The sequence below is a fragment of the Helianthus annuus genome, chromosome 14 (genome assembly GCF_002127325.2).
Source record: "Helianthus annuus cultivar XRQ/B chromosome 14, HanXRQr2.0-SUNRISE, whole genome shotgun sequence".
Classification (NCBI taxonomy): domain Eukaryota; kingdom Viridiplantae; phylum Streptophyta; class Magnoliopsida; order Asterales; family Asteraceae; genus Helianthus; species Helianthus annuus.
The window spans coordinates 23,597,382-23,608,368 of record NC_035446.2 but is presented as its reverse complement, the minus strand read 5'-3'; the positions used below and the strand labels follow the sequence as shown (position 1 = coordinate 23,608,368).

Sequence of the window (10,987 nt, the reverse complement as noted above, 5' to 3'; positions counted from 1 at the left end):
ACTCGCCTTCGAACCGGGGAAAAGCCTCACTTAGGGCCAGATCTCGTGAACACTCGCCCGAAGGCATGACAGTGCGGTGAGCTAAAACCCGCTCAGTTCAAGGATCGAACTAGCGATCTCCACCTATTCACTTAGTCTCCCATCATCATCAGGTGCCGTAGAAAATAACGAGGAATCGAACTTGGGTCCCTTAGAACACCAAGTCTCTCCCTTACCACTCCACCACCAGCTTATTGGCTATATGTTTTATACTTTTGGTTTTCTGGCGCCAGAGGCTGTGGACCTACTTAGTCGAGTTCAGAGGGTCATGCATAGTAATGTTATGACCCCGAGATCTATGAACGTAGTTTTTAAAAGGCTTAGTTTTGCTATTCAAAAAGGAGTAGCGGCGCAGCTTGTTGCCCGTTTACCTACTATCTCCATGTAAATTTCTCTTTATATTAAATCACCATTTGTTCGTTTCTTGTCTCTTTCGACATAAAACACCATTTTCAAAATTAGCAAACATATTTTGATTTAAATCCATACTAACAATGAGGACTAAACAAACAATTTCACCCAAAATCTCACTATTGTTTAAATCCAGTTAGATTCATGAAGAAAACATATATCCAAAACTTATGAAATACAAGTTAAAAACATCATCACAGGTGATGTTTCGAGACCTATGGATGCCTTGAGATTTCCACCAATTTTCCACGATTAGACTTTGAAACAAGAGTTTTATTATCGTAACACCAAACAAAAATATTCCAAATACATTACACATAGATTTAGGATGTTTCATCTTGACACGCAGAAACTAGAGTTTTGTTTTCATAATACCAAACAAAACTATTCCAAATATATTACACATAAATTTAGGATGTTTCATGTAGATCTTAGACGCATTGATACACGTGAGGAGCTAGCCTTGGCTTTGGGTGCACCATCAAGGGCTCAGCCTTTTGAAGGGTTAGCCCATAGGATTCATCCATGTTGAGTTTCTCCGGCTCTAACCCGTTAGCCAATTCCCAATCAAAGCTTTGGACCAACGTTGCTATAAGCAATTGGGTCATTCTCAACCCCAGGCTCATACCCACACACATCCTTCGTCCAGCCCCAAATGGCATGACCTCAAAATCGTTCCCTCGGATATCAACATTGGACTTTTCACCTCCAGGCAAAAAACGTGTGGGTTTGAATTCAAGCGGGTCAGTCCATAACTTTGGGTCACGGGCAATTGCCCACAAATTAAAAAGGAGCATGGATCCCTTAGGAATGTAGTACTTATCAACTTCACAACTCTCTGATGCAATTCTTGGTAGCGCAATTGCGGATGGAGGATGGAGCCTAAACGTCTCCTTTGTAATGGCTTGGATGATTGTTAGTTGGCCTAGGTCCAATTCGGTTACTAGCCGGTTTTGACCAACTACAATGTCCAATTCTTTTTGGGCTTGTTTTAGTATTTGTGGATGGCGAATGAGTTCGGCTATTGCCCATTCCACTGTACTATTTGTTGGGTCTGTTCCTGCGGTGAATAAGTTCTGGACATTCACAATTTCTAGTTAGACATCTATTAATATATATTATATAAATAATTATATTATATTTGATTTTTTTTAAATAATTTAACTGCGTGTAGATCACCCACACATCTTTTTATACTAATAAATGAAAAAAAATTTTGACACGTGACAATTTTTTATGCCTCCTTATTTTATTTTTCAATATTTTTCCTATTAAACAATAGTTTAACTAAATATAATTTAGATAAGGATAATAACTCGCAACCCGTGTGTAACACGGGGTTCTAAGCTAGTTAGGAACATACCAAATACAAAGCTTTGATTTCGATATCTGAAAGCTTACTTCCTTCTCCATCGACGTCATTCTTCAGTGTGGTCAACAAGTCAACGTGATGCGGCTCGCCCCTGTTGGCGGACTTATGTTCTTCAAAAATGACGTTAATGAACGAATCAAATCGATCGTGGAGTTTCTTCATCTTTTTTGTAATGCCTTGCAGGTCAAGCCAGTCAAGCGCGGGAATGAAGTCACCGATGTTAAATTCCGCACCCAACACCATGAGCTCAATCACCATTTCTTTAAACTCATTCGCCTTTGGATCACTATCATCAAATACTCTCCGGCCTAACAATACTCGCGCTAATGCGTTTGTGGTGCACACGTTTATTAGTTGACCTAATCTCACTGTTGATTGTCCAGCACCAACCAAAGCGCGGGTGAGTTTGGCTACCTCCTCCTGCGTACATAGGAAAAGAAATCTGACATCACTATTTTGGTACATATTCTTTAAAGCACACTCTTTTGTTAATTAAGTTTTCCGAAACCCGCCTTTGGAAAACGAAAAAAAACATAGAGTAACTCCATGTTTCGGATATAAATTTGCGAGTTTGGGATAATTATGTAGCAAAGTTGTCATATGAATGTTGATCGCTGTTATTTGGCGCTAAAATCATTCTAACTTGGATGTTAGTTTACTCCTTAGAGCATTCAATACTCTAGTCAACATGTCACATCATTTTAAAGCATCACCATTAGGGCACTCGGTATGGCTTGATTGAGTGTAATCGGTGAATGGTTTCACCGATCGGTGAACCATCCCGACCATAGTTCGGTGTTCGGTGATTGTGGAGAATCGGTGTATACTCACTGATTGATTGAGTGGATTGTTTGAGTGTAAAATATATAACTCAAACACCCTAAAGTGATTGAAAAATACCCTCTGATTGAGTGTAAAATTGGGAGTAGAATGGGGAGTTGACATGTCATGCTATTATTGGGTAGAGAATAACTCAAACACCCTAGAGTGATTGACCATACCCTCTGATTGAGTGTAGAATGGGGAGTTGACATGGCATGCTATTCTTGGGTAGAGAATAACTCAAACACCCTAGAGTGATTGAACCATACCCTCCACCCTTACAAATCTTATTTCTCCTACAATACTAAATCATTCCAAACTTTCACATCACAATACACTTTTTACACTAAAAAAAACAAAACAAAAAGAGTTTGTGAGTATGTGGTCCCAACCATTACAAACCAGACTCATCATCCACTGGAACAAATCGGACCAGCCCAATCAACCACCTCCATCGCTATGCTAGTTCGGAAGGTGTGGTCGTAATTTTGGACTGGGATTCCAGGCCTTACGTTGTGCATGCTCGTAGTTTAGATAATGGATGGGGAAGATTAAAAAATGCAGTTGAGAAAATGACTTTTTCAATATAGAAATCCCTTTTTTGTGTTTCTAAAGGGGTCTTAGCAGTATCGGAAAAAGCGGAGACCTAATCATCTTATCCGTCTCAAAAAGAGTGTAGGCTTAGTCATCTCAGCCATTCATCTGTCTTAGCTGCCATACTAAAAGTGTGTGTTAAATCTTAGCCATCTCAGCCAGCGGAGCTGACATGACAACTTTTGATTGGTGGGACATAAGGCTAACTATATGGTAAAGGGTGAATATGAATGCATTTATTGGAAAGTTTTTGTTCTAACAATGTATATTTCAATAGTTTTCCCTAAGAGAGGTAGGGGTGGTCATCACTTATAACTCACTCATAATTTCCAATCAAGTTTCGTCATGTCATCAACCATTATTCCATCACTAGTGATGGATTTTAGTGGAAATGCGCATTACTTGTGATGGAATTCCATCACTCACAACCTTTTTTTTTTTGTTTTTAGATTATAAATTAACAATAAAACAATAAAATTATAAATTATAAAAACAGTTTTCTATTTTTTTAAGACAAACTGTTTTTTTGTTTTTTTTATAAAAACAGTTTTCTATTTAAAAAAAAAAACAAAATGTTTTTCTGTTTTTTATAAAAACATTTTTTTTTGTTTTTATAAAAGTCCATAATCATATCTTTTGTTTTTAATTCAGAGAGCCTTTCATTTATAATTTTTTATGAAAATATATTAAATTATGTAGGCCCAATGGTCTAACCTAACATAAAAACCAAATAAAAATAAAGCATGCATCGTCTTCTTCTAGCTCCTCCTGCAGCCCATCCATCTGGTCCCCCCACAACGGTCAGTTTTCGAATTTACAATGCGTGAAAGGATTGACGTGTTATCAGTTCGACGCGTTATATACTCGACCGGCGGCGGTGTGCGTTATAATTTAACGCGTGGCCGGGGCTTATCACGGATCGCCTCGGATCCCCTAATGGATATAGTTATTGCTTGCTAGTTTATCATATATGGTTTAAGATAAAATACAAAGGCTTCTAAAAATATGAAAATCATACAAATGGGTATTAAATTGACTTCTATTGATCTCATTCAAGCGGCATTGGAACCGTCGTATCGAACTCTACGATATGAGATTTTAGGTTTTCACTTTTGGATTTTATAGGTTGTATATTTTAATATTTTTGTTTATTATCATTGGTCTTTTTATTTATTATTATATATTTTCTATATTTGCGTAATTGTGTCTTTTTGCGGCTCATTATGTCTTTTTTCTTGACATTGTGTTATATTTTTTAGCATTGTGTTATATGTTGCTCGACATTGTGTGATCTTGTGCGATCTATTGTGTCTTCGTACACTTCTTATTTTTAGTAGTATTTGTATAATAACTTAACCATATGTATATAACAGATGTTAGCTTGATTTTTTGCTTTATGTGATATTGCAGTATTTATCAAGTATGCTAGGTTAGAAAATCGTCCATAAAAAAATTAATACAGTTTCTTTTGTTATAATTTTTCTTTAAATTGAGAAATAAAATTAGCATGGAAAAATATTAGACTCAGAAAATTTAAACTCATGATTCCACGAGTTACTTAATTGTATTTATCATGTATATATATGTGGTATAGCAGTAAATAATTAAGACGAAGCCCACAGATCAAGCATATAATCAAACAATAAACCCTCATGTTGATGCTATTATTTTTACTCGTTTTCCACTTCCATACTTCACGTACAGCTTTCACCTCATATATTTTATTCTAACTTGTTATGTTAATTTACTTTGCATGCCTCAAATCATAGCAAATCGTGAAAAGCACGTAAGATTAAAAACCTGTCGAACATGACGGAAGTTCGCTAGTGCTTTGGCAGAAAAAAGGTTCAGGACGCAAATCTTGCGAAGCATCCGCCACCTCGGACCATACGGCGCAAACACCAGATCATGGTAATTATACGCCATGTGCTTCGCTCCGGAGTTTGGTGGCCTGCTTGCGAAATTCACGTCATGAACCTTTATAATTTGTGCAGCGACTGACGCGGATGTAACCACCACCACATCAACAAAGCCGAATCGGAGGTGCATCAACGGGCCATACTTTTTCGCCAAGGCAGTCAGGGAGTGATGCGGAAGTGTACTGAGGTGCGGTAGGTTTCCTACAATTGGCCATGGGGCCGGTCCTGGTGGTAGACGTTTAGAATGACGTGAGTGCAGGCTATGTAGCACCAAGAATACTAAGGCAGTGAAGAGGGTGTATAGTAGCGGGGTTATAATGTCCATTTTTTGTGTAAGAGGTTTGGGATTGTGAGTAGTCGAGTAGGAAAACCGTGCTTTTTAAGGGTGTTGTGAATAGTGTGTGATGTGTAAAAAAACAAGTAATCAAAGAAATAAACGCCCACTTCATTAAACCTACTTTATGGTTTCAAATTGACGTCGTTTACCCTTTTTATCATTATAATAATATAATATAACGGGTCAAAAAAATTTGAATATATCATTGCAACAAACTTTCTTATCTACATTTCGATAAACGTTAATTTTGTTCAAAATTGAACAAGTTAAACATAACTGGGTTTTTCTTTACCGACTAATGAGTAAATATCGCCCGCATAATATTGATGTTACTGTTCGTTTCGTTTCTATAGTTTTTCAACCTTTAGATATAAATTTCGATGAAACAAATTTTTATTCGAAATAGAGCATTTTTAGTATCATTAGTTGTATCGAGTGTCGGTGCTATACCAGAACCATGGTGAACTGAATCAATAACGTAATAACGTCCAACAAGATAAAGATATTCATTTTTATGGTTTTGATTGATGTAAAACACGTATTGATTTCTACACTGAGTTCGAGTATGATACATGTATTGTAACGACTCAAACTGATACCAACCAAAAGCCAGTCGCGTAGCGCGCGGAATCCCACTAGTTGTCTGTTAATGAATAGCGAATTAAGAGATCCGATTTGAACCCGATGTTCACCCCTCATTCTAATTTCAATGATTAATATGATATGGACAGGGTTGGCTGCCATGATCAGTGGCGGACCCATGATTTTTTTTCATTGAGGTCCATTTTTTGTGTAAGAATTTTACACAACTAAACATTAAATTTTCGAGTCGGTATCGTAGTCAGGGATAGGAAATAATGTAGAAGCATTTAGTGAACATGAAATCACTACATTATTAAAAACCATTTTTAATAATCAAGATATCAAATAGTGGTATAGTGGTGATTAATAAGTTGCTTGGAACAAATAGCTACCTAAACAACACAAGTACTTCACATAACTTCAAAATTTTGTTTAAAGTTTTATTTTATGGACGCCACTATATGTTGGAAGCCTTATTCGGTAATCAAATGTGAAATAAATAATTCGGAGACATACAATTTATCATTTTAAAGAAGCAAATTAGAGAGTCAATGGGTGGTTGGATTGTTTTAAAACACTAGTTTAATTTTGATAGAAAAAAAAATAAAGTAAAAAACATGACATGTAAGACTTGAAATTTGTGTGTCCAAGTGGTATCTACCACTTGGACACCCAAGGGAACACAAGGGGATCTACCATCACAACTTTGCTTTTAATACTAGGGTGTTCAAGTAATTTATTTTTATTGGATTCTTGAAAAATTTAACATACTGGTTCTACTATTTAAAAAAAAAAAAGAAAAACATTAGGGTGCGTAGACCCCGACCGACACCATATGGGTCCACCCGTGGCCATGATGATAATTTTGGATGTGAGCTACCATTATTAGATTTATTATAAAAAAAAGGTTGGAAAGGTTAAAATAGCATATTTTATAGTTATTATGCCTGAAAAATATATCTGAACTAAATTAAAAACATAACGGTATAAGAAGTGGTTAGACATTTAGAGTGGCAAACTAAAAAATCAACCAATGAGAGTGTGTCATGTCAAAGTGGTAAACTATGCTCAAAAGTGTTTGCAATAGTTAGACACTTGGTGAAGTGGTAAACTATTTAAAAAAATGTGTGAATGGTTGAGATGGCATGGACCCCACCACACACACCCCTCTCTCTCCTTCCCTCCCTTCACCACTTCGGCAAGTCTACACCGATTTGGCAAACTTTTGAGTGGCAACTCGTTGTACGATTCCGCATCCGGTGATGTTTGGGTCAACAAACACCGGTTCAAGATCATCCGCCAACTCTGTGAAGGTGGATTTCCTTACGTCTTCTTAGTTAAGGAGGTTATTAATGACACTTCGGAAGGTGAAGTATCGGACAAGATTAAAGATCCGTCTCATATCTCTGGTATGAATACAGATCCCCAATTTGTTACTTGACTTAGGGTTATTTGCGTTGTGATTGTTGGTTTGAATGATTTTTTTGTGTGTGAGTGTGTGTAGATGATGAGACTTATGCTATGAAGGAGGTTTTGATTCAGAATAATGAGCAGTTTGTTTGTCAAGAAGAATTGAAGAAGAAAAAGGTGGGGGTGGGGGTAAGAAGGTGGGGGTGGGGGAGGGGTAGGAAATGGGACCCACTTGAATATATTAATAATTATAATTTACATATTTTTAGTTTTCGTAATTGTTCAGGGGCATTTATGTCATTTTACACATATTTAACTGAAAACTCTAACATGGGTTAGCGATAAGGACCACCCGAGTGCAAAAATTACAACTATCGGAACCAACTTTGTAATTATTAAACCACTAAGACCAAGTCTGCAATATTTGCAAACCACAGAGACCAACCACGCATTTAACTCGGCAAACTAAGTTAGGTGGTGGTGTTACCAAGGCAAACTAAGTTTGTCACACTTTGTCGCACCCTACTCCGTATACCGTAAAGTTAAGAAAATAAGTTGGAACTAAACACGTGCATAAAAGATATGATTTGATTGTAGCATATATCTAAGATATGGAACCCACCCTTTGAAATATGAGTGTATATATCAATGCAGTGGTACCATACACATCGATTGATGGGTGTATATATTAATGACGAGGTAGGTAGGTAACCAAAGACATCGATTGAAGTAGGGTTGTAAACATCAACGTGGAGTAGGCATTCAATTATATTATATTAAAAGTAAATTACAAGTTTTGTACTTTATGTTTACTTCAAATTTCAAATTTTAGTTATTGTTCTTTAATACAAAAGTTGACAAGTTATATCCTTAATGTTTTAAAATCTTGCACGTTATGTCATTTAGGCCAAACCCAGTTAAACTTTTTGGTTAAATCTGTTCATGTGCAAGGCACATGAGGGTATAATAGTCTTTTTATCTCTATTATTTTAAAAAAAAAATATCTGAATATATATATAGGGTAAGGTTCATGCGAGAACCACCTTTATTGCGAGAACCGCGAGAACCAATGTGAACACAACCTAAAATAGCTAAAAAAAACTTAAAAACCCTAAAAAAAGCATAACCCCCACCCCCCCCCCCCCCCAAGCTAAATGCTAAAAACTAAAACCCCCCAAAAAACCTAAAAAAAACTAACCCCCCCCCCCCAAAAAAAAAAAAAAAAAAAAAAAAAAAAAACCTAAACCCCTCCCCACCCAAAAACCTAACCCCCCTCCCCCCCAAGCTAAAATGCTAAAAACTAAACTCCCAAAAAATCTAAAAAAATAAAAAAAAATCTAAAAATTTTTTTTTTAATATTTTTTATGTTAAAATCGCTACTTTTAGTAGCCAAAGTTTTTTTTTTTTTTTTTTTTTTGGCTACTAAAAGTAGCGATTTTTTTATAAAAAAAATTGTGTGTTTTTTAGCTATTTTTAGGCATTTTTGGTTGTGTTCACATTGGTTCTCGCGGTTCTCGCAATAAAGGGTGGTTCCTAACGGATCTTTGTCATATATATATATATATATATATATGTATATAACTCAGTCCATGTCTTCCTCTCTCTAAAAGGCTCCCTTTTCCCCCTCTACTCCATCTCTCTTTACCTGTACTAGTTCCACCACCATCATCTTCCGCCATCACCACTGCAACTGTAACAACCCGACTTGTGAAATCAAAGTACACGACAAAGTCAAAGGAAGAAAAGGTTGCTAATTTGATTTGTCATTCCTTGCTTAGTTATTGCTTGTACTCTTGAATCTCGTTAATCGATACTTTAATTTATGTTGCTTTAGTTGTATTATGTGGAGTATCAATGCAATAAACGCTATTAAACGCTAATCTACTTAACACTATCTCATCGCTATCGCATCGCAACTTGAACCGCAGTTCTGGATATTGTTTTACGTGTGTGTGCTATTATGTGTTACTTGTGCATGTTTATCATATGTTTTGAGGTGATTAATCGCAAACGCAATCTCATTGCGAACTGGAAACGCAAGGTTATTTATGCTGTTGTAGGTTAGTTATGTTATTTGTGTAACTAGTATTTGAAACTATCGCGTCGCTTAATCGACACTCGCTTAAACGCATTGCAACGCTCAATGCACGAAACGAAAAGTCGGAAACTAACGCACTCAAGCCATCCGATCGAAGGACCATTCGATCGAATGGTCATCTGTCCGGATGACCATCCGATCGGATGGCCATCCAATCGAAGGGCCCTCCGACCCAATAACCTGCACCGCCTTCCTCCTCTCACCTATAAATACCCAACTGTCACATCACTGTTCATGATGTGACAGCTCTCCTCCGACCCTTCGCCTTCTCAGCCGCATTTCTCTCGATTCCTCGCGATTCCTGCAAGTTTTCATCTCAAATCTTATAGTTCTTTGATCTACACACACTTTCTCATCAAATCTCAACTTTTAACCACGAAATCACTTGATTTCGGGCTGTTCAAGGGTGACGTCATCGAGGGTTAGTATGAACTCCGGAGAATGACTTCATTCCACCAAGAACAACTCGAATTTAATAGATTTCTACAATATTTAAACACTGATTTCACCTATCTAAGCTTAAACCAAGTGTTTCAAACTTTTCTTCAATGTTCTTGACTTTCGCTCAGAAACCGATAGAATCTGACCTCGTTCAGGCCTTCTACTCATTCTCTATTGAAGTGCCGGTTTGAGAAATGATTTCTATCGATGAGATGACCGAATTAATGGGTTGAATATGAAGTTCTGTCAAGAACAGTTAACTGATCGGACGGGGTGATTCCTATCCGATCGGATGACTTGGACTTGATGGAGTTTCTGTTGTTTAACACGTTATCATACCGTCTCGGTTCAACCGCAAAACTTTCTAAACTTAGCAAATTTCACAAGTTTTCAAACGAACAGGTCGCTGAATGGGATGCCATCCGATCGATTACCATCCGATCGAACGACAATTCGAACGGATGACTTGTGGCCTTCTACACTTAACCAAATTTTGCAAAACTTCAAAAGATAACAGTTCCCAACGAATAGTCATCCGATCGGATGACCATCCGATCGAATGACTATTCTATCAGGAGATTTAGATCTTTAGAATATCTCACTAAGACGGATCGCCATTCGAGCGAACGACCATCCGTCCGGATGACCGTTCGACCGGACGACCTGATAGGTAGAGATATTTCTCACTTTTATAAATGCTGCAACGAAAACTTCAAAGTTCATACACAAACGCATCCATCCCAAACGGACAACCCCCCGACCGAATGGTCATCCATCTGGATGACCATCCGTTCGGAAGGTCATCCGATCGGCTCACTATCCGTCACTCAGTTCCCTCGACAACGTTTAACGCACTGTTCATCGCTCATACTATTGTACTATGATCAGGCTAATCTCTCCAGCGCTCCCTTCAATCCAAGACTGTGTTTATTCATTAAACACGATCTGTGAGTTTACTCGAA

General features: G+C 37.3%; 1 protein-coding gene across 1 annotated transcript; it reads right to left on the bottom strand.

Moving 5' to 3' along the window:
• Positions 1-682: 682 nt before the first annotated feature.
• On the bottom strand, positions 683-5,560 carry LOC110908215 (flavonoid 3'-monooxygenase). The gene is made up of 3 exons (XM_022153126.2): positions 5,039-5,560; positions 1,814-2,242; positions 683-1,526 (listed from the first exon to the last, which is right to left on the bottom strand). Exons 1-3 carry the CDS (start codon positions 5,480-5,482, stop codon positions 882-884), a joined length of 1,518 nt encoding a protein of 505 aa, XP_022008818.1. The 5' UTR covers positions 5,483-5,560; the 3' UTR covers positions 683-881.
• Between the last annotated feature and the right edge of the window lie 5,427 nt (positions 5,561-10,987).

Excerpts from the sequence above, each read along its gene's own strand:
- LOC110908215 (XM_022153126.2), bottom strand. The coding sequence starts at position 5,482 with ATGGACATTATAACCCCGCTACTATACACCCTCTTCACTGCCTTAGTA. Across the intron at positions 2,243-5,038 it reads ACTTCCGTCATGTTCGACAG|GAGGAGGTAGCCAAACTCAC; the intron begins GTTTTTAATCTT and ends CTATGTACGCAG. Across the intron at positions 1,527-1,813 it reads AAATCAAAGCTTTGTATTTG|AACTTATTCACCGCAGGAAC; the intron begins GTATGTTCCTAA and ends GTGAATGTCCAG.